A 26,312-nucleotide genomic window follows, 5' to 3' on the forward strand; every position below is an offset into this window, starting at 1 on the left:
TACCTAATTAACTCATTAATCAAATTGGAAGGGTTTTGGTGTAAAAATAGGGAGATTTAAGGGACCCGGAACTTCCAAAGGAGGTGTTCAATAATGCTCTTATCTCAAAGGAATCACACAGGGAATGATTTTTTTTCCTTCTAAATTACCTGTGTCCTTGTAGTAAATTTCTAACACTAACAGTCTACCCCCCATCACAGCCATTTGTTAATTTGTGAAGATGAACTAATAGGTTTTTGGACATAAATTCCAAACAAATAATTGGGATACCAATTTGATATGAGCAGAGAGCCTTTCTTCTGTATTCACAATTGCCATCCTGACCCCAAAGATGGTAGCATCTTAAGGCATACAGATCACCTCTGAGCTTCAGTTGTCCAGTAAATGATGAGCTGGTGATTATCTCTTTTTTTTCTCCCTCTAGTTACATCTATTGCTTCCTCCTAGATGTGCTTCATAGTTCTCTTCTTCCAGAAACTTTCCCTAGACTTTTAGCTTGTTTTTCTCTGATCATTTTTTAAATAATCTTCATACTTTTCTTAGCCTTCATTAACGAATGTGTCGAAATGTTCTTAATTCATATCATATTTACAAATTTCCATCCACTGAAGGCAGTGTTTTCGTTGAGGGCATTAGGATGTTTTAAAACTGTTCTGTAGCCCCTCCTTCTATCTGCAGCTACAATTCTAGGGGGAAGGGGATCACTAAATACCATCAAATGATAATATCCCTATTACAAATAAGAGAACAGGTAATGAAATAAAGAATGAAATTAAATCACATAGCAAGCGTGTACTGAAATTGAAACTGGAATCTAGAATTATCCAAATTCCGTACATTCAGCAACTAATTTCTGAGAGTGGAGTGCACGATAGAAATATGCACCACAATGACCGATGGCCAATTTGCTGGGTTGTGATGTCACACACCAACGTTGCATTGCTTACTGGTACTATTTTGTTTAGCCTAAAAGAGTCTAAAGCATACCACAGAAAGAGACCTAGACTGGGAGAAAGGAGACTTGGGATCAAATTCCCTGTTTGTTAAATATTGTTGGCAAAGTCAACTCCAGGTTTCAGGTTTTACTCAGTAAAAAGAAGAAGTGACCTAGACTCTTTCCAAAATTAAGATGCTGGAAGTGATTCCATGGCACCAGATTGAATATTTTGTGTATTCAGAGATGGGAAGGCTTGGGGGGCAGACAAGAAAGAATAATTGGAATATTGTTTAAGATGGATAGAATTTAAAGAAATAATATTTTTCTAGGACATAGAGCTAAAGGTAACATTGAATATGAAAGAATCTAATATAGTTAAGTATTGTTTATCAAGTTCAGAGAAAGTCTGGATAAGGTAATATCCGAGTAGGTCCAGTGATTCAGGAGGCCCTTTAAGACCTTGGTGTGCCTCACACTCATTACCCATGTGGCACATCTGTCAACACAAATGCCTGGGATTAAACACACCGGGAAGCTACTTTTGGAGGAACCAGGAATTCCTGATAACATTTTGTTTGATTAAACTGCCTATTGTTCATAAAGAGAGAGAATAGAAAATGTGCAAGAGTATAATTTCTGTCCAAAAGGAAAAACTTTTAGTTGATACACTGTGATATAAACAAACTGTTTCTGTTTTCTTTAAATACAGTGCAAGACATTATTGAATAGGAAAGGAGGCCAGGAGTTTAAATCCATAGAACGTAGCAGAACAGATGTCTAAGAGGGCTTGAAGGCCACCCTGAGGAAATAGAGAAGTGGTAAACAAGGCCAGGTGCAGTGGCTCACACCTGTAATCCCAGCACTTTGGGAGGCCAAGGCAGGTGGATCACGAGGTCAGGAGTTTGAGACCAGTCTGACCAACACCGTGAAACCCTGTCTCTACTAAAAATACAAAAACTAGCCAGGCGTGGTGGTGGGTGCCTGTAATCCCAGCTACTGGGGAGGCTGAGGCAGGAGAATTACTTGAACCTGGGAGGCGGAGGTTGTAGTGAGCCAAGATCATGCCACTACACTCCAGCTTGGGTGACAGAGCAAGACTCTTTCTCAAAAAATAAAATAAAATAAAATAAGTGGTAAACAGGGAAGATATAACTGAAATGAAATAGGAAGCTGCTGAAATAGACTTGATATTTTTAAGGCTGAGTTATAGCTGTTTCATCTTTCCTCTGCTAAGGCTGCTCATCTTTTCCTCTTCACAGTTATTGTTTCTCCCAAGTTAATCTGTGGGGTAAGCATGGATGTTGTTCCTCTGGGGAAAGGTCCCAGGTTATATACGTGATTCTTTCTTTCTCTAAGAGAGGCTCCAACAGAGCATTCCCTACTTTGGCAATCAATCCATCAATTTATGCACCACCCTCAACAATGACTACATTCCATATAATGAATTCCACACTATGGAATAAAAAAGGAATAGGCAAAAAAAGAGAGACTAGGCTATTAGTTTATGAACATTGACTATATTATGCTCAGTGAAAGCAGTCAAGCTGAAAGGCTCCAGACTGTATCATTCCATCCATATGATATTCTGGAATAGACAAAACAATAAGGACAGAAAACGGATCAGTGATATCAAGGGTTTGGGGAGAGGGTAATGTTTGACTAGAGGAAACTCAGGAGATATTTTTGCAGCTGGTGGCACTAATTTGTGTGGCACTAATTTGTATGGCACTCTAACAGTGAATACATGATGCTTTGCACTTGTCGATACCCATAGAGCTTTGCAGCACAAAGAGTTAATTAAGTATGCAGTTTCAAAAAACAACAAAAAATAAACCAGAAGATCAGAGGATCCTGGGATAGAATGCAGAATGTGACCAAAGAGTCCAACAGCTACACATATATGACATAACCTCATTAAAGGGGGTGCAGGAAAGAAGACACTAACTTAAGGAACTTTGGAAACAGTGCTTTGAATGGAAACTGTAAGTGTAAAGAAAGGAATTTTAAAGAACTAGACATAAACACGGTACTTGAGTTGACGAAGTTGTTTCTCGTGGTAGAGTGGGTTAATCTGAAACTGCTGAACAGTTGTACTAGCACTGAATAGGCAAATGACTGGCAGATGGTGGGGCCCATGTTTTTTACTGTTACAGAGGAAGTTACAGATAAGTAAGGAAATGGCAAGAATGAACTATGTGGTACTTGATTAGATTCAGAGACAATGTGGCTTTATGTTTTGGTTAATGTAGATACAGATGGATGGATATAATTATAGGTGTGTGAGTGTATTCATGAGTTAGTCTACAAACATATTATTTCGGAGCTCTGTTTGCTGAGGCCTGGCAGTGACACCCAATAGCAATGAGTATTCCTGGAACCAAATCTTAATTTCTAATACTATTAGCGTTCCTTGGAGAAATGCCTGATTTTGGGGGGAAGAGCAGGGAAAATAAAAGATAAACCTGGAGCTTCTTGTAGGGACAGAAAGTAAGGAAGTGCTCAAAAAATAAAAGGAAGAGGGATCATCAAAGGGACACAGCAGCCAGCCTGAGAGAACTCTCATTGACAAAAGCTGGAACCATTTGAGCAGCAAGTCAAATAACATAGTGTTGGCTTATAACCCAACGTATAAAATAAATAACCATAGTCCATCCATCCTTATGTATAAATAAATAATTGAATAAGTAGGTAAATGGGAGCAAATAAGCAAGTCTCTTGTGCAGAAGAATTCCAACTACTTTATATAGATACCCTCCCACATACACACACACCCAAGAAGATAGAGCTTAAATCCCTGCCCCTTGAGTAGACGCTACACTTATTGACTTGTTCCCAAAGAATACAATATATGGAAAGCTAGGGGAGGGGAGTGTGACTGTGTGTTTAAGAAACCTGGCAAATACGACGTCACCCAGGTAGTCAGGGCTAACATCATCGTTACTAAGTCATGTCAATGATATGTACCCTGAACATCGTGTGATGAAATGTCTTTACTCTCTGGTCTTCCTCCTCAAACCAAATAACCTCTGTTTAAACATGGGAAAAACACCAGAAAACCCCAATTGGGCAACGTTCTCCAAAATACCTGACCAGTACTCCTCAAAACTGTCAAGGTCATCAAAAAATAAGGAAAATCTGAGAAACTGTCACAGATCAGAGGAAACTCAGAAGACATAACAGGTAAATGTAATGAGCTATCCTGGATGGAACTCTGGAACCCTAGGAGGAAATTAATGGACTCTATAGGAACATGGGGTTTCCTTAATAGCAATGCAAGATATTAACACAAGGGGAAACTGGATGAGAAGTCTATGAGAACTCTGTATTCTCTTTGCAACTTCTCTGTTAATCTAAAACTATTCTAGAATAAAAATTTTATTTGAAAGAAAAGGGTATAGTACAAAAGTATTAGTCCAGGACTCTTTGAAAGAAAAAAAAATAAACCCTCTGTTTCACCTTGGATAGATCTATAAAACATCAGCTCCAGGACAACTTTGACTTCTTCCTCCATTTGAAATCTTCTATTGTACCATACAGGATGGTTTTGAACTCTTTGCTACTTGCTCAAAAGTATTTTTCTCCTAAAATCCTGGAAGTCTGAAGTCACAACACTTTGTTCTTTGTTCTTTTATCCACCCCCATCATATTTGCCTGCAAATCCTGTCATTGTCAAGGTACGGCTGACGGGCTTTGTAAGTGGTTTGCGATGTCTTTCAGTTCCTGGTATTCTTGTGTTATTTAGGTTCATTAAAGGGAAAAATTTGTCACTAAGATCCAGGTGCAACCATCGTTACTAAGCCATCCAAAATTCAGCGGTGATGTTACACAGAAGTGTGGCCATAGCAAACAAGCAGTACAGTATACGTATATATACTTAATAAGAATATCACATTTGATCATAAATCACACAAATAATCTTCAGTCTGTTTCCTAATTACGGTTTCAGGAAGTGCCTTCCTCATCTATAAAATTTCATAACCTCAGTTATTATGTGTCTTCCATATAAGGGCAAAAAATGTACACCCATTTTTAGTTATGTTAATAGTTGGGTGACAATGCCTTCTGGTTTTGAAAATCATCTGAATAATGAATGTAAAACAGTAATAAATATTATTTTTTGTTACCAAACAGTTATAGAGTGTTAAATTGTAATTATCAGCTCATCATTAGGTGGTTAGGGCATATTATTTAGGTAGGAGAAGTAGGGGGAAGGGATTTGCCTGTTAACTGGTAAATAAAACAGTCATATTCTATGTGGGCTCCTCCATGGCTTTTTGGTGGTTATTTGATGTCTCTGTTGAGATAGGTAAGAAGAAAAATGCAATTTGAGATTGTTTACTCTTTGATTTATGTCACCACTGAAGTCAATCAACACTTTTATCTTTATCATTTTGTGTTAAGTGTTCCTGGGGTCTTTTTTCTTCTTTAGTTTAATTTGGATGGAGTGGGGGTGGGATGCCACCATCAATTTAAAAGCATGAAATATTTTCTTTAAACAATATTCCCTTTATTATTCCCAGACAATCGTTAGAGGAAACAAACCCTGCAAGGAAACCTCCATCAACGGCCTGCTAGAGGATTTTGACAACATCTCGGTGACTCGCTCCAACTCCCTAAGGAAAGAAAGCCCACCCACCCCAGATCAGGGAGCCTCCAGCCACGGTCCAGGCCACGCAGAAGAAAATGGCTTCATCACCTTCTCCCAGTATTCCAGCGAATCCGATACTACTGCTGACTACACGACCGAAAAGTACAGAGAGAAGAGTCTCTATGGAGACGATCTGGATCCGTATTATAGAGGCAGCCACGCAGCCAAGCAAAATGGGCACGTGATGAAAATGAAGCATGGGGAGGCCTACTATTCTGAGATGAAGCCTTTGAAATCCGATTTTGCCAGATTTTCTGCCGATTATCACTCACATTTGGACTCGCTGAGCAAACCAAGTGAATATAGTGACCTCAAGTGGGAGTATCAGAGAGCCTCGAGTAGCTCCCCTCTGGATTATTCATTCCAATTCACACCTTCTAGAACTGCAGGGACCAGCGGGTGCTCCAAGGACAGCCTGGCATACAGTGAAAGTGAATGGGGACCCAGCCTGGATGACTATGACAGGAGGCCAAAGTCTTCGTACCTGAATCAGACGAGCCCTCAGCCCACCATGCGGCAGAGGTCCAGGTCAGGCTCGGGACTCCAGGAACCGATGATGCCATTTGGAGCAAGTGCATTTAAAACCCATCCCCAAGGACACTCCTACAACTCCTACACCTACCCTCGCTTGTCCGAGCCCACAATGTGCATTCCAAAGGTAACGTTTGCTACCTCCTTTCCCTCAAGTGTGCAAAAACCTCCACAAGGGTGGTGCTGGCATGACCTTTTTATATGATCAGATTGCAAAGTACTTGTTTGCCTTTTAAGGGAAAATCGATATCAAAACCCACCCTATCTCCACTTGTGAGGCCCCAGGGCAGAAGGTTTAGGATAAAGCATATATATTCATTAAAATAAGAATCTATCTTTTGGGCCCTCCTACATGGTTTCTCATTAAAAGGCAAATAAACTTATTTATTTGAAAGATAGAATTCTGATATATGAGTGATAAATATGTGACTGTATTTCACTAAGTTTCCTGTTAAGGAGTGGATCAGACATATGCAATCATAGAGCATTAGATCGAGCCATACAGTGGTTCCTACATCCTGGCAAAGGTTGCATGGGCCTGCTAAAAAGGAAAGAAACTCAGGATAACATGGTAATTTTTAAATAAAGCTAATTGTGTTCAACTCAGGGGATGGTCCTTCATATTAAGAGTATGTACTTTCTACTATATTTGATTTGAAATATTGGTTTTTGTATGAAATTTGGGGGTGACAGATGGTTGCTGGACCGCTGGACCATTTTTGTACCCTTTTTACTTTGTTTTGTTGTAATTCCTCTTTTAAATTTTGTTTAAATGTTAGCAGCTCCAAGTGTGCTTTGAAATTTGACTGGTCCATGATATCCTAAAGTTTGGGAATCACTGCCGGAGAAGTTACTGAAACTAAAAGCACAGACAAAGGTCTATGGGTCCGAAGGTCTAAAGTCTTAAAAAATACCTTGAGAATGTGCAAGTGATTTATTTTTCCCTGTCATTTAGAAATGTTTTTGCTACCTTACCTGTCCAGCAAAAGTGAACATGGACCATTGGGTGTGGACTATGGATTACATAGAGGTCTTGAAGCAGGTGAGAGGGACTTCTCACAGGGCAGTCATGTACCTTATTTATACCAAACTCTCAACAGTTTGGTGAGTAGCACAGAAAACCCTGGAAGCCAAGCCTGCCTGCATTCACCTGATTTATTGATTATAGACAGTCTATATTTTTCCTTTGCTTCTTATTTCTCATAAACCTCATCCAAGATGTTGAAGAGAAGGCATTTAAGTGTATTGTTGGAGTTACTTCAGCCATTCTTTAGAATAAACAAAAAAGCTGTCACCTTAGTTCCCAGGATATAAAATTAAAAACAAATCTTGATAAATAACAGCCTGAGATATGTTCCTCCAGTTAAAATTGACATAGTGACAGTGTTTTTTTTTTTATCTCGTGGTGTTAATGTACTTGAACACCCACACTCAGGATATTATGACTGCTTTCTCTTCCTGTGTTCTTGCCAGGGAGACTGTTGGAAAGAGGTCTCATTAACCACAAGCAAAATCTACTTGAACTCATATGCATGTCTCATGATACATGAGATAGTTTATTTCATTTCTTGTGCATATCACTTGTGCATTTCTGTGAGTGATATGAAATAAATGAGTTAACATGTTCCATAGCTGAATTGAGTTACACCCTCAGGCTTTGAACATCAGTGGTTATTTTTTTATCTAAGATTTTGTGTGTGTGTGGCTTATTTGCATATTTGTGTTACGGAGTTGTTTGGGGTCATAGTCACAGAGAAAACATTGCCCAGATGATGCTGTGTTTTGGCCCTGGAGCCTCATTTGGCTCTTCCTGGATGTTGGAAATGAATATTGGGTGGGCTACACATGTCTATAGTCCAAATAGTTTTAGAGGTCAAGAGTTTTAGAACTGTTAATTCTGGAGTTTCAGTCTTCTCTCTTTTTTATTTTTATCTTTTTAAAAAGGATGAACTGGTATCCCTGAGTCCCTGAGTCCACATTTTCACATAGCATGGGCTTTTGGGAATTCATGTCACCACCAGCAACCCCTGCACACTTGTTTCCTAGAAAGGAAAACTGAGGCCCAGAGAGCCACGTGACACACTTACAGTTTCATAGTTAGTTGGTTGCAAAACAAGGACAAGAACTCAAGTCTGGTGTTTCTCCCTGCTCAATATTTTCCTATTATTTGGGTGTATGTTATTTCGGGGATTCGACTGCATTTGCCAAGAAAATCCGTGAGAAGTCCCAGTGGCCACCAGAACTTTTGTCTAAGTGATAGAAGAAGGAGGGCGGGAGGTGTGATTCGCTCTAATTCCCTGCAGGCTCCCTCTGTTCTGCAGACTTCCAAATAGAAGACAAAGCAGACCTGCCCTGAAATCTGGCTCTGCCAGCCCAGAAATGATGCACAAACTATTGTGGCTCACCAAAAAAACCACCACAACAAAAACAGCATATTCACTCGTGGGAACTTCTACCAAGGGTGTTCAGCCCTCATGATCAGAAATAAAAAGAAGCAAGCTGCTGCTCCATGTTTCACAGGAAACTCGTGACAGATTCAGGAGCAGGTTTTGTGTTTTGTGGGAGGATAAGAGGTGGGAGGCAGGTTAGTAATTAAAACGTTTACTTGATTAAAAATACAACGTTTCTCTAAAAAGACGGAGGTGCCTGTGTCTTTAGAACTGTACTCTTAGAGTGTACCAATCACATCTGGATTTCCAGCTGAGGGAAGAAATAGCGGCCACGACTCAGATGAGTCGGCCTTGCATTGCAGAGACTCCTAGAGGAGGCTGGGTCATGTTTTCATCTCCAATAATAAAAGGAAGCACAAAACTTGTGTAGGTCTCCAGATGAAGCAGAAATGAGGAGGGTCGTGTGTATGTGTGTGTGCGCACACGTGTGTGTGTGTGTGTGTTTGACACACAGTTTTACATTTTGTCCTAAAGAAAAAAAAAAGATTAATGTTAACCCACAGGAAAAAAAAAAAAACTCCTTCAATGTTATCTACCTACTTAATTTCCCTGCTAGCATGACAGGAATCAAGAATGTTATGAGTCTGTTGATGCTGGCCTCCTCTCCCTACATTTAAGTGTATTTTGCTGGAACTAAGCAGATGAAACCCTGGGGTTGGGAGGGTGGGAAACAAAGCCCAACAAAAACCATATAGTACCATACCCACCACAAAATTATGAAAACTGCCAGATGTGGAGAGAGAATGCTTTCCACCCTCGCCTGCAGACAAATCTGCCTTCCAGGGAAGGAAGCTAGCTGGAGAAATTGTCACCATGTATTTGACTTTGCTCATTCCTGTGCTCTCCAGGGACTAGGCAGCCACCTATTTGTGTCTTTGTATTGGCCCAGCACATCCGTTCCTTGCTGCAGCTACTGAGAAGCCCCCAGCCTAACAATCCCACCAGTTCATTAAGCATTTGCTATGTACCAGATACATGCCGTGTCTTGTTGAGCCTCACGGATCTTTAAGGCAAGAATTCTTGACCCCTTTGTGCAGATGAGGAAATGGGTTTTAAGAGGCTCAGTATGCTCACAGCAGAGCTGGGATCCAACTCTTTGGGCTTAAGCCTTTCACCAGACATTGCACGAATTTCCGGTAGCACAGGGGCAGCTTCTGAGGGTGCAAAGCCTGCAACCTGCCTGATTATAAGCTCATTTTAATACCTGAAGCAATGAAGTTGCAGTTAATTAGCAATTAATTTCACAATTAGGTTGCATCATCCCCTTTCACTCTGTAGCAGAGTCCACCACCTTGACACTATGAACATTTTGGACCTAGTAATTCTTCATTGTGGGAGGCTGTCCTGTGCATCATAGGATGTTTAGTGGCATCCATGGTCGTTCCCCACTAGATGCCCATAGCATCCCTCCCTCACTCCTAGCAACCAAAATATACCCAGACACTGCCGAATGTCCTACAGGCAGAGGAGGGCAAACTTGGCCCAGTTAAGGACAACTGTTCAATAGCTATCATTGATCAAGCACATTTTGGCAGTTAAAGGTATAGGTTTTGGAGATAAACTGCCTGGGTTTGAGTCTTGACATTGCCACTTATTAACTGGGTGAACAAGTCGCTTAACTGTGCCTCCACTTCTTTATCTACAAAATAAGGATAAAGACAGCCCATGTCTCATTGTCTCATTGTATAGTATGAGGGTTAAGTAAGTTAATAAATTACAGCAGCTTAATTACTAATATGAGTAGTCTACACATCAGTCTACATGTGGAGCATGTAGATGAATGGTGGCAGTGAGGTGAGGGTTACTATGTTCCAAGCACTGTGCTAAGCATTTTGCAAACATGACTCAACTTAATCTTCACAATTCCAGAAGAATTCAGGATCACCTCTGCTCTACAGTTGAGGAAGCTGAGACGCCAAATCTTTATGGACGTCCCCAAGTTTATAAAGGCAAATAACTGAGTCAGGATTCCAAACTAGGTCCCACTGACTCCAAAGTCTATGTGTTCCAGAATATTCTCATTTCTTCTATAGAAAATCCAGGGGCAGAAAGGTGGACATGAAGTCTCCAGGCCCAGACACAAATCCTACAGGTAGCCTCACCTTGCTGGTGAAGAATGGGTGGTGACTGACAGGTGGATTTGCAGTGCCCATGGAATGCTGTTTATTCTTCCTGTTCTTGGTAGGATGGAATCCTTGAGAAGTTCCTTAATGTCACCTAGAGTGTAAACCATGGGTAAAAGCTGGAACTATGGACTGTAAAGGAAGTGTTAGGTGCAGAAATCCCTAAGGTGCTCGCATGCATTTATTCGACCTTAAGCGGTAGTCGTGTTTGATTTTTTAAAAGATAATCCAGATTTTCTCACCGATTACAGAAAAATGCAACTTATATAATCAGATTCCCTGGATTCAAGCCCTTAGTAGCTGTATGATCTTCTCTGTGCATCAGTTCCATCATCTCTAAAGTGTTTCAGTACCTACTTTGAACTGGGCATGGTGGTACACACCTGTAGCCCTAGCTACTGGGGAGGTCAAGGCAATCCTTTGAGCCCAGGAGTCCAAGGTTGCAGTGAGTTATAATTACACAACTACACTCCAGCCTAGGCAACAGAGTGAGACCCTGTCTAAAACAAAACAAAACAAAACAAAAAAGGATAGGAAGAAAAGGATGGTGTGATTTCCCAGCACTCCCTTCTGGGGTCAACAGGGCAATGTATTTTCACTGCTTAGCTATCACTTTGCTTTCCCTGGAAGGAAAAAGCACTTGAACCAGTGGGCCCAGTCCTCCTGCATCAATAATTTAATGATTCACTGTTCTTTGTGGTACTTGCCATGCCCAGATTCAACCATGGCTCCAACAACAAAACAGCAACTTCTTTTCTACTGAGGATCCCTGCAGAACTCCGTTCAGAGATCCATTCAGGGCTTCATGGGTTATGGAATGACAGTGCTAGTGAAAGCTGATGGGCTGTACTAAAAATCTGAGGGGGAAAGAGAGAAGCACTTGATCACTTAATATAACAATGGATATATTTAGATTTGTTTTCTTTACCTATAGTGTGTTCATTAAGGCTCATAAAACATCCAGGGACTGACTGAGTGCACTATCTCTAACGTCTGTCCCTTCTGATGGAGACTTTGGGTGTCCTTTGCATATGAATGTACACTTCTTCCCATGAATACTCTTATGATTCAAAGTATATTGTATTTTGGTCATTATGAATGGGTTTTCCCATTACCAAATTAAAAACAAAATGAATTTAACCTGGCATTGTCCGTTCCTAGCTCTCTCGGAGGCCCTGACATATTTGAACAACATTCTGAGGCTGCAAACCAATCCCCAAAGATGAAGAGTCCCTCCACATCACTGCAGGAGGTGACGGATCGCAGGTCAGACCAATCTGCTCTGTCTCACTGCTCTTGAATAGAAGATGCATTCTTTGAGTTTGAAGCAGCAACTGTGGGGGGTAATTGGATATGCCAATTCAGAGGTGGAGGAAGAGCCTGGAATACCCATATGCCTGAGCCTGCACATATCAGATTTATTCATTGCTTCATATATCTAGGCTTTGCTTGTTTGTAGGGTCATGAGCTGCTTGTCCAACTCTCAGTGTGCATTTGCAGGGCACAACCAGAGAGACAGACGAGTCATAGGGTTTAATGAATCCCATTCCCCTAATTGCCAGTCTCTATCATGTCCCTACAGAGAATGCAAGTTAATTATTCTCTCCAGAATTCTTACAGGCAGTCATTTTCCCTTCCCAAAGCCAAGCCTGATCCTGTTTAATTTTCCTTTGAGCCAAGTCAGGACAATTTAAGATGTCCTTTCCATGCTCAGATAATAGAGGACTGTGATTCAGTTTTATCTTGCATTTGATTTATGGAGAGCAAGCAGCAACCCAGCCTGGCGTTTTCATTTTTGAGACGAGGAGTCTTTGTTTTATTGTGCTCTGAAAAGGTGTATTGGAGCATCACATTCAGGCGCTGGAACCAGCTGCCGCCCACTCCCTGTAACTCACTATCCTTCACGGAACATTCCGAGTCCTCATTCTGTGGGCACAGACCCACACTGTGGCCGTGTCCACACACCCCAGTCGAGCACGCTCCAGCCACGGCCCCCCTTCCCTCAGAACAGAAGGCCGAAGTGCCAAATAGATGCTCCTGCAGGATTTTTTTTTCCTTCTCTTCTTTCTCCCACCCTCCCCTCACCAAGCTTTTTTCCCCCCCAGCCTTGGCATAAAATGGTCAAATTATGTTCTACTGCAGAATTCAATTTCACAGTTCAGTTAGGTCCTTGATTACACTGCCAAATTCAGATTAATGTGCATTTAACTAACATGGATCAGGGGAATTCTGGCTGACAGCCAGCTGTAATCAGAGCAATTGATAGCTGTGTGGAGTTTTATGCCCCGTCCACCCCAGCGTACCTCTGGTGAAATTGATTGATTAAATGAATTCATCGCCATAATTATTTATAATGTTGATACATCACAAGCCTGTGTCTGACCCTATCTTTAGAGATGTTGAGCTCATTGTAGAAAGGTAGTCTGGCTGAGTTGTTAACTGGGGATTATTTATTCCATTATATAATATATTCTTTTTTTGCTGTTTTTCTTTTTTGATCATGTTTGAATAGAGACATGACAAAGCACATTTTTAAAGAATTAATTTATATGGTATAAAAAAAGTGTCAGGAAGCTAAAAAACAAGTGTATGTATTAGCCATTTCAAAAAGAAAAGAAAGGAAATCACAATCACGACTGCTTGTTCATTTTGTCAATATTTCTAAAGATTCCTGTAGACAGAATTCCTTCTTAAAATGTATCCAATTTTCAATGACAATTAATGACCTGGTAACCCTGCAGCTAAGCAGTTTAGCAGCCTGGATGATAATTTGTAAGACGATTGACCTGGTCTTCTCTCATTACGTCATGCCATATGGAAATCCCCCTGAAAACTTTGCAGACCATGGTCTCCTTTGTAAGGAGTTACTCGTTCACAAAATCACAGCACTGTTCTCTTTGGAGGGATGGGAAGAATGCCTTTGTTGTTTTTTCTCCTACGCTGCAGTTTCCCACCCTTGCTCTGTACTCCATGCCCTTGCTGTAAGGTCTGCAAGGGTAACCTATGTACATTAATCTTTTCGAAATGGTTTGGATCATGGGTGATGAGAGATACACTGGATTTGCTTATTAAATATTGTTCCTTTCACTGGTCCAATTCCACTGCATTGTGGTTTCACTAAATAATCAGATCCCAAATCCCTTTCACAATACCAAAGATAGGTCTGCTTTTATGAACTTCAAGCCTACTCATTTTTTTTCTAGAATGTATTTGTAAATCAGGTCATAGAAAAGATTGCACAGTTTAAGCTGGACTGCTTTGCACATCTTTCTCACATGCATGAACATGTGTGTGTAAAACAGTAGGAATGGACAAATTCATCATTTACGTTTTCTGCCTCCCAAATGTAGGCTATCATGAGAAAGACAACTTAGAATGGAACACTTACATGATTATGAAAGTCCAAGGGTGATGTGAGAGGGCAAGGAGGTCTCATCACAGAGGAAAGTTTGCACTTTCTTCCTTGAAAGAACTTACAGAAGAAAGCCTGAGTGGTGTTGTAACAATGCAGAGTTCCGCTTTGACCAAAACAAAAAGGAAAATGATGAATGATGTACATAGATAATCAACTCGTTTTGCTGTGATGACTACTCCTTTTATTTTTTTTAGCTCATTTCTCTAAGCCAAAACTGTTCAAAATAAACAAGCCAAAAAAAAAAGCCCTTAATTTGTCTTTCACCCCCTCTCCTAGACATTATCATCCATCATGTTCTGGTCCAATTCTTGCATTTTGCCCCAGGCTGCCCAAACATCTGGGCCCCCAGTGAAACCCCCCGACCAGGCTTTATCTCTGTGTGTTGCCATTGCCCACTCTGCCCGCCTCTGTTAAGACCACATCCCCCCCTCATCATTGATTCCTATCTCTGTGAATTTATCAAAGACCCAAGTACTGAAGCGACTCTGTCTGGATTTGAATCCCAGTTCTCCCTTCTTTGTAGCTTTGGGACCTTTGCATGACTACTTAAACCCACTGTGCCTCAGTCTTCTTATCTATAAAATGGAGGAATTACAGACCTTATTTAATTGTCCAGCTTGAGGTTTACATGCAATAATATACATAGTGTGCTTAGAACAGTCCCTGGCATGTAGAAAGCACTCAACAAATATGAAACATCATTATTCTTATAAATATTTGTTACTACTGCAAGGATATACTTCTAACAGAGCAGTTGCTTGACAGAAGAGGCCCCACGATGGCTCCTAGGAGAACCGCTGTGTATTTTAGTGAGGAGAGAATGCCCAGCCTTGATTATACAGACCAGGGAGGTGACACTGAATGTTGGAAATGCCAAGGCAAGCAAGGGAGCCGGCCTGTGGGCCAGTGTGCTGGGCGCCCTCCCACTGGGAGTGAAGGACTGACCCCAGCAGAAGAATTAGGTTATGTCGTCCCCTTGGAAGTGTGGAGCTGTTTGCCCTGGATTGCTTGGAGGCAGTTTCGTCTCCTTGTGCCTCTATTTTATCAACCACAAAATGGGATTCAGTTGCCCCCTGCTTGATTCCCAGAATAAAAAGAACAAGACCTGTTGAAAGTGTGTGGGCCGGTGATACGCACCATCATGGAACCCCGCATGTGGGTTAAGATCCAACAGAAGACAATGGTTCAGCACCTTGGTGGCCCCAAATGGGGTCACCCATGCATTTCTCCTTCACAGAGTCAGCTACTTGTCCTCTGAGGGAAGACCACATGTCCCCTCACTTGAAGTGAACAGTTCATTCTCTGATGAGTATGCCTCGAGTTTCATTCAAAACATTGTCTCTTGTGATACTGGCTGTTCCTCAACCATTGCTTTTTTAAGAGTCTGTACCTCTTACCAGCAGCCATGAAAGACAACAGCACCTTTTTGTCTCATGGCCTAATTTTGAAGATGGTTAGCTTTCAGCAAAGAGCTCTGCATTCCATCTTTGCCTGGAAATTGTCCCCTTGGTGGAGGCAGGCTTCTTCTTTATGTCATATGCTGGCTGTTAAGGGTGGACTCTGATAATGCTGCTGACAGGTGATAAGGAAGAAAAGTGGCCTAAATTAGTGCAAAGCAGTGTTTGTGATTCCTGCAGGATGCAGCTTTCCCATTTTTAATATATCTTCAGAGATCAGTTATACATGCTTGTGGGGAATGAATTCAATTTTGTTGAAAGTACGGGAGCAAGTCCTCCAAGGAAGACACAGGGTGATAATGGCAAATGATGGCTCCCAGGACACACTTTCAGAAATAAAAGCCAAAACCCTATTTCCCTTCACACCCTGGCCTTGCTGACTAGCCTAGACTTGACTAATCTGGAGTTTATTGAAGGAAGAATCCAGTTGTTTAACTTACACTGACACTTCTCTCTCCCCATTCCATCGTACACACAAACGCACACACACACACATTTTCCTTGTGTAGCACAAATACAGAGGCTTTGAAAAGAATCAGCTTGCTTTTGAATATTTTAACTATACATTGTTCAATATATTAAAGTTAACGACATCTTGTCTTATTGCTTTGAGTATTAATGTATAGGAATACATATACCACAGGAGCATTGTATGTCTTCAATAAATTCTAGCTAGTTTGATAATATTGCAGTTACTATTTATTTTATTTTGCATTCTCATTACTGTGCTAAGCACTTTATATAATAATAACACCAAGTAGAACTTACTGGCCAGTCATTGTTTGAATACTTTGATATGTATTTGATCCTTTAGAGTTCACAGTGACCAAAGGAAGTAAGTATTATTATTGTTCCATTTTACGGATAAGGAAACTAAGACTCACAGAGGCTGATTTGACTAAAATTATCAGAGTCAAAAGGAAACTAAGACTCAGAGAGGTTGACTTGAGTAAAATTATCAGTCTGAATTCATTCCTATGCCCCTCAAAAGCATGTGTTCTCTCTGCAACCAGGGCAGGGGGGCAGCTTAGCAGCTACCCTGGTTCCTGCTGGTTGATGCCAAGGCTGTCTGAGTGGTGAATTCGCCTAGTAAAGTGTAGTGTTTTTGAAGATGGAAGGGCTGCATTGCTGAATGTTCAGCAGGCCAGGCACTGTCATTGTAGAACCAATGGGCAGTGTTGGGGGACTGAGAATGGTGCTATGGTAGCAATTTTAAAGAGCCCACTGTGTGCAGTTATTGCTCTATGATGTGATAGAATGACCATCTTCTCATACAACGTGATGGGGCAGGAGCTTGAAACACCTGCTTGCCTCTACCATGTCACCAGATCCAATGAGCAACATGCCCCATCCCACTTCTCAGTGGCATTTGACAGGATTCATTAGCCCTTCCTTCAGAAATACTTTCCTCCCTTGGCTCCAGGACACCTTGCTTCCTTAGTTTCCTTCCTACAGCACTGGCCACTCCTTCTCTGCTCCCTTTTGCAAGATTCCTCTGCTCTTTCTGGTATCTAGATGTTGGGGTCCTCAGACCATCTCTTATACATTCAGTATCATGGCTTTTAATATGAACTAAGCACTGATGACTCTTAGATTCATGTCTTTAGCCTTAACTCTTCCCTGGACTTGGGGCATGTCTAAGTCTCCTAAGTGACACCTCCACATGGATGTCTAATCACTCTCTCAAACTTTACATGGCTAAAAGAACTCTTAATTTTCCGCCATGTATTAGCTATCAATATTGCTGCATAACAAATTATCCCAAAACTTCATGGCTTAAAACAAACTGCCTCATGAAGCAAAAAATTGTGCTGTTCAACTAATTTCCCCTAAGCTTTAAATAACAAACATTTACTATTTCAGTTTCTGTAGGTCACAAATTGAGAGGGCTTAGCTGATTGATTTGTTGTGTCTTGGAATCTCTCATGAGGTTACAGTCAAGATATTAAACAGGGATACAGTCATCTGAAGGATCAACTGGACCTGGAGGATCCACCTCCAGAATGGCTCACATGGCTGTTTGCCAGAAGGCCTCAATTTCTAGCTAGCTCTTAGCAGGAGTCCTCAGTTTCTTGCTGCATGGACCTTTCTTTTATTATTATTATTATGGTTATTGTCATTATTTTTGAGACAAGGTTTCACTCTGTGATCCAGGCTGGAGTGCAGTGGTGCAATCATAACTCACTGCAGCCTTGAGCTCCTGGGCTCAAGTGATCCTTCAGCTTTAGCCTCCCAAAGCTCTGGCATTACAGGCATGAGCCACTGCAGCCAGCCCTTCCAAAGGATTCTTGAGTGTCCTCATGACATGGCAGCTGGTGAAAGCCAAAATAAATGATGTGAGTAAGAAAGCAAAGGAACTTGCCTTCATCTCTGCCTTTTTCTTAGATCACTCAGATTGATCCCAATACAGTGTAGATGGTGAGTACATAGGAATATGAATGTCAGGAGGCACAGGTCATTGAGAGCAATTTGGAAGCTGATTATCACAACCCACAACCCTGTTCCTGCCCCTGGATTCCTCATCTCATTAAATGGCCTGTTGCTTAGGCCAAAATCCTGATAGCCATCTTTGATTCCTGCCTTTCAAGATCTCATCCAATCCATCAGCAAATCCTGTCAGCTCCATCTTCAAATCTTGCCCTAGATTTCACCATTTCTCACCCCATCTACAATAACCACCCTAATCTCAGCCCACATTAACTGTGATAAGCTTCTGGTATCCCTGTTTCCACTCTTGCCACCAAAGTCTCTCCTCCAGCAGCCAGAGAGAGTCAGACTGTGTCATTCCTGTCTGCTTAGCAAACTCCAGTGCTTCCCACCTCACTTGGAGCAAAAGCCAGCGTCTTTGCCAAGGTCTTCATGATCTGTCTCCGGCAGCTTCTCGGTCCATCTTCCTTCGTGGACACTCTCCACTATAGCTGAGCATCTGCTGTTCTCAAAAACTAAGCCTGGATCTGCCTCAGAATCCTGCATGTGCCACTCCCACTGCCCAAACCCCCCCTCCTAGGAAAGGGATCTTGCTTTTTCCCTCACTCAGCCAGGCTTCTGCTCAAACGGAACCCCCTCCAGAGAGTCCTTCTGTGACTACCCTATCCAAGATGGCAACTCATTACTTTCAACCCCCTCACTCTGCTTTATTTTTCTTTATATTATTCATTACTACTGGAACACACACTGTATATTTATTGGTTTTCTTTATTATTATCTGTTTCCTTCTCTGGAACATAAACCCCAGGAGGGCAGAGATATCATTCATTTTGACTGTTGGTGGACCCTCCGCCTCACACCTAAAACAGTGCATAGCACATCATAGTTGCTCAAATATTAATTTTTGAAATAAATGAATGAATGTGCTGCATGGGAACAATCAATTCATCTAGAATAGTGCCATCCAATAACCCTTTCTGCAAAGAGGAAAATGTTTTATATGTGTACTATGTGATGTGGTAACTACTGAGTTCTTGAAACGTAACTAGTGGGATTGAGAAACTGAATTTTTAATTTTTAATCTATTTTTGTTTACTTTAAATAGGCACGTGTAGCTTGTAGCTACTGTATTAGAATAGATCTAGGTCCTTGGGGTGGATGGTAGGGGAGTAGGATAAGTTAATGCCATTCCATTTATACCCAGTAGAGTGATACTTTCTGGGGCACTGCATTAAGAAAGAGCCTGAAGTCCAATCAACAAATCTTTTCTGAGTACCTTCTATGTATCCAGCACTGTGCTGTCACTGGGATCTTCCAAAACAGAGTACATTGATGGATTAGCACTTTCTGCCCTGGGCAAGGAGCATACCACATGACAAGATGTGGTATCTTTACCATCCTGGCCTCAGCCAGTCCAGGAGTGGCCAGAGCTCCTTCCTGATTCTTTCCAGGAAGTGACGGCTGGACCTACATATTGTATCATATACCAGTAATCCCCTCACTGGCTTCCCCATTCTCCTCCAATAAATCCCCTCATCCCACTCTTCCAAGTCAGAGTGGATGTTCTTTGCTGGGGTCTCTTTGGGGTCTAGCATCATTTTCATTTCACACATACCCCTGCAAAGTCTGGTCACTCTCAATTATATTTGTACTTATTTGATGAGGACATTGCACATGTTCACCCTGTGGTTCACACCACTTAGCACAGGGAGCCACGTTTTCCCCTGTACCTACATCTGCTGTGTTATACCTGTGTTATACGTATATGTCCATACCACCCTCTAGTATGTGAATTCAGAAGCATGGGAAAAGGCCTCCTACACCTGAAATGTCTGCCAAAAATGCTAGCTGAAAACTAATGTCCTTTAATGAGGGATGAGATTTTTCATTCCTGAACAAGCAAATAGGGCTTAATGAGCAAGTACACCTTGGATATGACACACGTGAAATAACCTCCTGCTGTGGTGCACGTGCACCAGAGAAGGCCCTTCCCTAGGTGTGGCCTGTCCTGTTGGTGCCCCAGCCAGACCCTCTCATCTCCCACTGGTGATCCTCATTCTGCCAGCTGTCGGTCAGCTCACTCACCACTCGGCTGTGGCATTCAGATCTAGCATGTGAATATTCTCTATCCATGTCTGTCTTCCCAGGTGGATTATGATCGAGCACAGATGGTCCTCAGCCCTCCACTGTCAGGGTCTGACACCTACCCCAGGGGCCCTGCCAAACTACCTCAAAGTCAAAGCAAATCGGGCTATTCCTCAAGCAGTCACCAGTACCCGTCTGGGTACCACAAAGCCACCTTGTACCATCACCCCTCCCTGCAGAGCAGTTCGCAGTACATCTCCACGGCTTCCTACCTGAGCTCCCTCAGCCTCTCATCCAGCACCTACCCGCCGCCCAGCTGGGGCTCCTCCTCCGACCAGCAGCCCTCCAGGGTGTCCCATGAACAGTTTCGGGCGGCCCTGCAGCTGGTGGTCAGCCCAGGAGACCCCAGGGAATACTTGGACAACTTTATCAAAATCGGGGAAGGCTCAACCGGCATCGTATGCATCGCCACCGAGAAACACACAGGGAAACAAGTTGCAGTGAAGAAAATGGACCTCCGGAAGCAACAGAGACGAGAACTGCTTTTCAATGAGGTAAAGGGTGTGTTTGGGGCATCCTTTCTCTCCTTTGTAACATTTATTTCCCATTTCAAAAGTTAAACACATGTACATTTTAGGACATTAGAAAAGCACTGAAAATATAAAGACAAAAATAGCGTCCCCTGTAATATTTCCTTCTAGTCTTTTTTCTATGCACATATATGGCTGTTACCTCTATAAAGTACTTCATGTGTATCAGCCACTGTACTAAGCATTAATCTAGTTTGATCCTCACAACAACTCTGTGAGATAGAAAGATGTTATCACCATTTTGACAAGGAAACCTGGACTCAGATAGGTTAAGAGATCAGCCCAGGGTCAAGCTGGTTGACTGCAGACCTAGGATCTGAATCTCTGTCTAGCAGATTCTAACTCTTATGCTACACTGTATCTACATGGGTATGTATATGTTTTACTCTATTATGATATTGTAATATACCCTCCATAAACAATTTTTGAAACAGTAGATCAGGGTCAGTTTACCAATGGACTATCACTCTTTAGGAACTTTAAAATATTTTTCCTAACTATAAAAATAATGAATTCTTCCTTTGGAATATAGGGAAAGTAAAGAAAATGTCCCACAGATATCCCAGTCAAGGAATAGGCTACATTAATATTTCAGTGTTTCCTTTCTATACTTTTATAGTTACAAATTTCTTTTGTTTTGGGTAATTCTCTATATATGTAGTTTGGTAACTCTCTACATTTCAATTAATATTAACATGAATACTAATAAAATTAATATCAAATAAAATATATTGACCTGTATTACTTATATTTATTAATGTAAAATAAATTTAATGACCATTTTAACGGCCTTATAATCTTCTATCATATACATGTATCAGATTTATTAAACCAGTCACTGATTTAATAAATTTGAGGTAACTTTATGTGTATGTGGTTTTGTGACTTTCTAAATTTCACCTAATGTTAACATTAATGCTAATAAAATTAATATTAAATAAAATATATCGGCATACATTACTTATTTTTATTAATGTAAAATAAAATATATTAACATTCTATTAGCTATATGTCAAAACACAATTTTAATGGCTTAATAATCTTCTATCATATACATGAATCATATTTAAAACCAGTTTCTGATTTATACTGTTTCCAATTTGTCACTTTTATTATTTTGCAGTGAGTGTTGTTACACATAAGTCTTTGGCTTCATATCTGATAATTTATTAGATTCCTAGAAGTAGGATAAACAGATCAAATGATATGTAAATTTTTTTAGAGAAATGATATACAGTGTTAATTTCTAGAACGTTTGTACCAATCTAGACCCTCACCAATAGTACTGTTTCACCTTCAATAGCGTCGTTGATACTGTCACATTATCTCTGTTCATCTGCTAGACATGAATAAACCTTACTGTTTTCATTAGCACTTTTATTACTAGTGTAGCTTAATTTAATTTTATGTAGTTATAGGCCATTTTTATTTCTTCACTAAATCATATGTTCTGTATACAGTTTTCAGTTAAGGTGCTAGCATTTGTTTTATTGATGTGTAAGAGCTATTGATATGTTAAGGAATTAACCTTTCTCTGTATATTTGTTGTACTTTAACATTTACCTTCCACTTTCTCATTTACCTTATCACTTAAGAGCTCTAAAATAGGTGGGGAAACATGAGTGATTATGTTAGAAAACACATAAAGTATTTTGGAGTAATATTCTTTTAGTAATTTTATGAGAGCATTGAGGGGAAAGATAAGTTTTTGTGGATGAGAGATCTAAGTCCTAAAATATCAAGTCAGGGTAGCAGTGTTAGCTGTCAGTCTCCAGGAAAGCATGTACAATCCACATCTTCTAACTCCCAGAACAATCTAGGGCTGCTTGACCTCTTTGTCTTTCTATTGTAAGGACTCCCATTCTCTGAGAAGTAAGAAGGTGTTTGGTCCATAAACAGGCACTGTACAAATGCACCCAGCTGCAATTTTGAACTCTGTTTATCACGGAGGATCATATGAAGCCCCTAGTGGCCTCCACACATCTCCCAGCTCCCACGGGTGCTTATCTCTTACACACACTCCAAATCTCACAGAGAGTTCCAGGTGACTGGGCTTCAGCATCTTCCCAGTCCACCATTCCTGATTTCTGGAATTTATTTTCCAAACCATAATGCCAGAACATACAGAGCAATATGATGTAGATAAATAATTCTGTAGTTTATTATTTAACACTAACTCTGAAAACTCGAGTGGAAACAGCCACAGGGCAGCAATTTCTGGAAGCTCTCTCCAGCAAGCAGGCTCCTTAGCCTTTTTAATGTCTATGCCGTACTTATTTTTATCTTCAATATATATTCTTTGAATTCAGCCCAAATATCTCTCAAGTTCAACCTATACCTACTTCCAAGGAGAAGTTCAGTTGGTCTTGTGTGGCTCCAGTTCTAACAATAGATAGTTTACTTCATTCACCTGTGGGACTCATTCCCTCAATTACTACGAGTTGGTGACCCTTTGCTAGGATAACCAGCAGAGGACTGTGAACAGTGCATTCTAAAGAAGACTCTTAGGGATATCTGATTATATCCCCACAGACGGTCAACCAAACTCCCTCTTGTGAATGCAAATCTTGCTTTGGTTCTACTTGTTTTCATTTTCTCTCTGTGTCTCTCCAATGTCAGAGTGACCTGCCATTTTCTCTCAAATTTGCTACCTTGATTCCTTTTATTTCTACTAGCTACCCTTGATGCTTTTTGTCCATAATAGATTTCTGAATAAACTTCCCCACAATCAGTACCTCTCAATCAGTTTACTTACAGTTGTAGATGTGGCCATAAGAGAAGAAAAAGCAACTTCATCTTCACAAGTCAAAAATATCTTTCCCGTTTCCCCAGGTCGTGATCATGCGGGATTACCACCATGACAATGTGGTTGACATGTACAACAGCTACCTTGTTGGCGATGAGCTCTGGGTGGTCATGGAGTTTCTAGAAGGTGGTGCCTTGACAGACATTGTGACTCACACCAGGTAAGCGTCTTTATTATCCAGATAATTCGAGGTGCTTCTTATTCTTCTCCAGGATAAAGCCTCAGTGACTATGAACTCTTCATAAATTGCGGGCAGTTTGGAGTCAGGGAATATGACTGTCCTTTCCTCCACATTCCCTGTAGGGCCCATTACGCTCTCAGGCATGTATAGTTCATTCATTTGGTTAATGTTCTCCCTGCCCTCAGAAGGACGTTAATACCCATTGATTTAAAATAAGCAACCTGCTAAGAATGAAGCTTCAGTGACAAATAATAGAATGTCCTGTCCCCTATATAGATTTCTAAAGCCGAATTTCATTCTCCCGAATTACCCTACCATTGCTGCATGCTAAGACACCAAGGATACCAGGGGAAGGAAGGGACAGGGAGAGGATCACTCGAAGTTTTGTATCAAAATAATGAATCTGGGTGGCACAGAGAAATTCTGCAATTCTGTTTTAAAATATGCTTGCAAGTAACAATGGTTAATTACCAGCCTATTGCTTCAGCTATTTGCCTCCCTGATGTGCCAGTTCCAGCCATTTCATTAAGCATTTATTGAGCACCTTTTATGTGCCAGGCTCTTTTGTAAGTGCTAGAGATGCAGAAGATACAAATGAATATGGCTAAGATACATCCCCTCAGGGACATCACTGATGAGAAATACATTATAATACCTGTGCAGAATTAAGAAGATATATATATATATGTAGCATAGAAGAATACCTAAATGTATCTCTCAGAAAGAGTCAATAAATATTTCTATTTAATATAAGGTGACATCTGAGATGGATTTTGAGAGACGAATAGGAGTTTACTAAGAAGGCAAGTGGGAGGACAAGGGCATTGAAGGCAGAGGAAAGAATATGTGCTAGGACAGTGCCTCTTCAATTTCAGTGTCCACATAAATCACTGTGGATCTTATCAAAATGCATATCCTGACTCAATAGAGAAGGGTGTAAGATTCTGCATTTACGGCAAACTTCCAGGCAATGGCAATGCTGCTGGTTCATGGACCATACTTGGAGAAGCAAGGTTCTGTGGAATAGACATAAAAAATAGCATGTTACATTTGGGAAACTTTAACTTTGGTTTTGATGGTAAATAAAATGCCAAAAAGTTAAGGAAGGATTGTCATGAGGAAGAGGTATTGAGTGTTAGCTGATGTTATTGAAATGGTGCCTGAATCAAAAGTGGATCCAGGTATATAATAGGTGGAAAACAAGGTAACAAGAAAGTACTGGGAAACTCTGTGAAGGACAGAACATGCTGTTTTTTCTCCACTGAAATGAGATGTTACGTGGCTCTACAGTTCTCAGTCTGGAGTAGGCCATCTCAAAATAAAGCTTTGTGAGTGAAGACATTTATCACCAACAATTCAGCTGGCAGACTCTTGATGGTGTAGCAATAAGACACGCCCAACAAAAAAACACGTAAGGTCATCTTAATTGGTAGAAACAAATATGCTGGAAAGATCTAAGCATAAGGAAAATGTGATATACATTTTTTGCTTTTCACATGTAAAGCAAAAAATAAAAATATGTTCAGGGGAGAAACCTTTTTGTTGCCTTCCAGAGCTTCACACAGCCACTCAGGTCTCCAGCTCTACCTTTGTCAAGGTTCCTTTCCATTCTTATTTTGTATCCGTGGAAACCACTCAAGACAGTGTGTCCCTAAAATCCATTTTCTTTTCTAATTTTCTCATCCAGAATTGTCAACTGATTTCCCTTTTAAAGACCCAGTAACTCCAGAGGCAAAAAGAAATTGTGTGTCAAGGAACACCATGAATATTTGGTATTCGAAATCTTAAACTCAGAATTCAGAGAGTTTCCTTTAGTAGATATTGAATAACTGCTTTATTGAATGATTTATTGATCGGTTGATAAAACATCTAACCCCTTGCAACTCCAAGTGCTGTCTGAGGACCTGGGAGCTTATTAGAAATGCAGAATCTCAGGTACTACCCCAGACCAACTAAATGAGAATCCATGCTGTACCCAAATACTCAGGTATTTCTTATACATACTGAAGTGTTAGCACTAACCTAACATCTTGTTAAGTCAGATCCTTCTAATTTCCAGGAAACAGAGGGTTCTAGAAGGGAAGGGAAAGTGCCAAGCACCATCAAGTTCTTTATATATTAATCATGTAACTATCACATATTTCTATGAGGCAGATGCTGATGTACCTGTCTGCCAGGTGATGAAGCTACAACTCAAAGAGGAAAGATATTCTTGGCCAGGCATGGTGGCTTATGCCTGTAATCTCAATACTTTGGGAGACCAAGGCAGGAGGATCACGTGAGCACACGAGTTCGAGACCAGCCTGGGCAACTTAGCGAGACCCTGTCTCTATTTAAAAAAATTAAAAATTACCTGGGTGTGGTGGCGTGTCCCTGTAGTCCTAGCTACTCGAGAGGCTAAGACGAGAGGATCACTTGAGCCCAAAAGTTCAAGGCTGCAGTGAACTGTGATTGCACCATTACACTCCTGCCTGGGCAACAGAGCAAGACTCTATCTCAGAATTTTAAAAGGTATCCTTCTTAAGACCACACGTTTAATAACTGATACAGCCAGGATTTGAATTTGAGGTCACTCTAGAACTGAAGCATTTTTTATTCCATGCCAAGCTTTTTTCCTATAGAAAAGAAGTAGAAGAAGAAATGCACCAGCCATTCTCCAGTT

The 26,312-nt window shown here is 40.9% G+C and overlaps 1 protein-coding gene across 2 annotated transcripts in view; it reads left to right on the forward strand.

The window, feature by feature from the left end:
• PAK5 (p21 (RAC1) activated kinase 5) overlaps positions 1–26,312 on the forward strand; it is a 284,488-nt gene that overhangs the window by 235,422 nt on the left and 22,754 nt on the right. For both annotated transcript variants that reach the window (XM_055266349.2, XM_055266350.2), the window contains exons 4-6: positions 5,458–6,243; positions 20,136–20,627; positions 23,496–23,629. In XM_055266349.2, coding sequence (XP_055122324.1) covers positions 5,458–6,243; positions 20,136–20,627; positions 23,496–23,629 — 1,412 coding nt within the window. The remainder of the gene's footprint in view (positions 1–5,457; positions 6,244–20,135; positions 20,628–23,495; positions 23,630–26,312) is intronic.

This window comes from Symphalangus syndactylus, chromosome 24 (assembly GCF_028878055.3).
Source record: "Symphalangus syndactylus isolate Jambi chromosome 24, NHGRI_mSymSyn1-v2.1_pri, whole genome shotgun sequence".
NCBI classification, from domain to species: Eukaryota; Metazoa; Chordata; class Mammalia; order Primates; family Hylobatidae; genus Symphalangus; species Symphalangus syndactylus.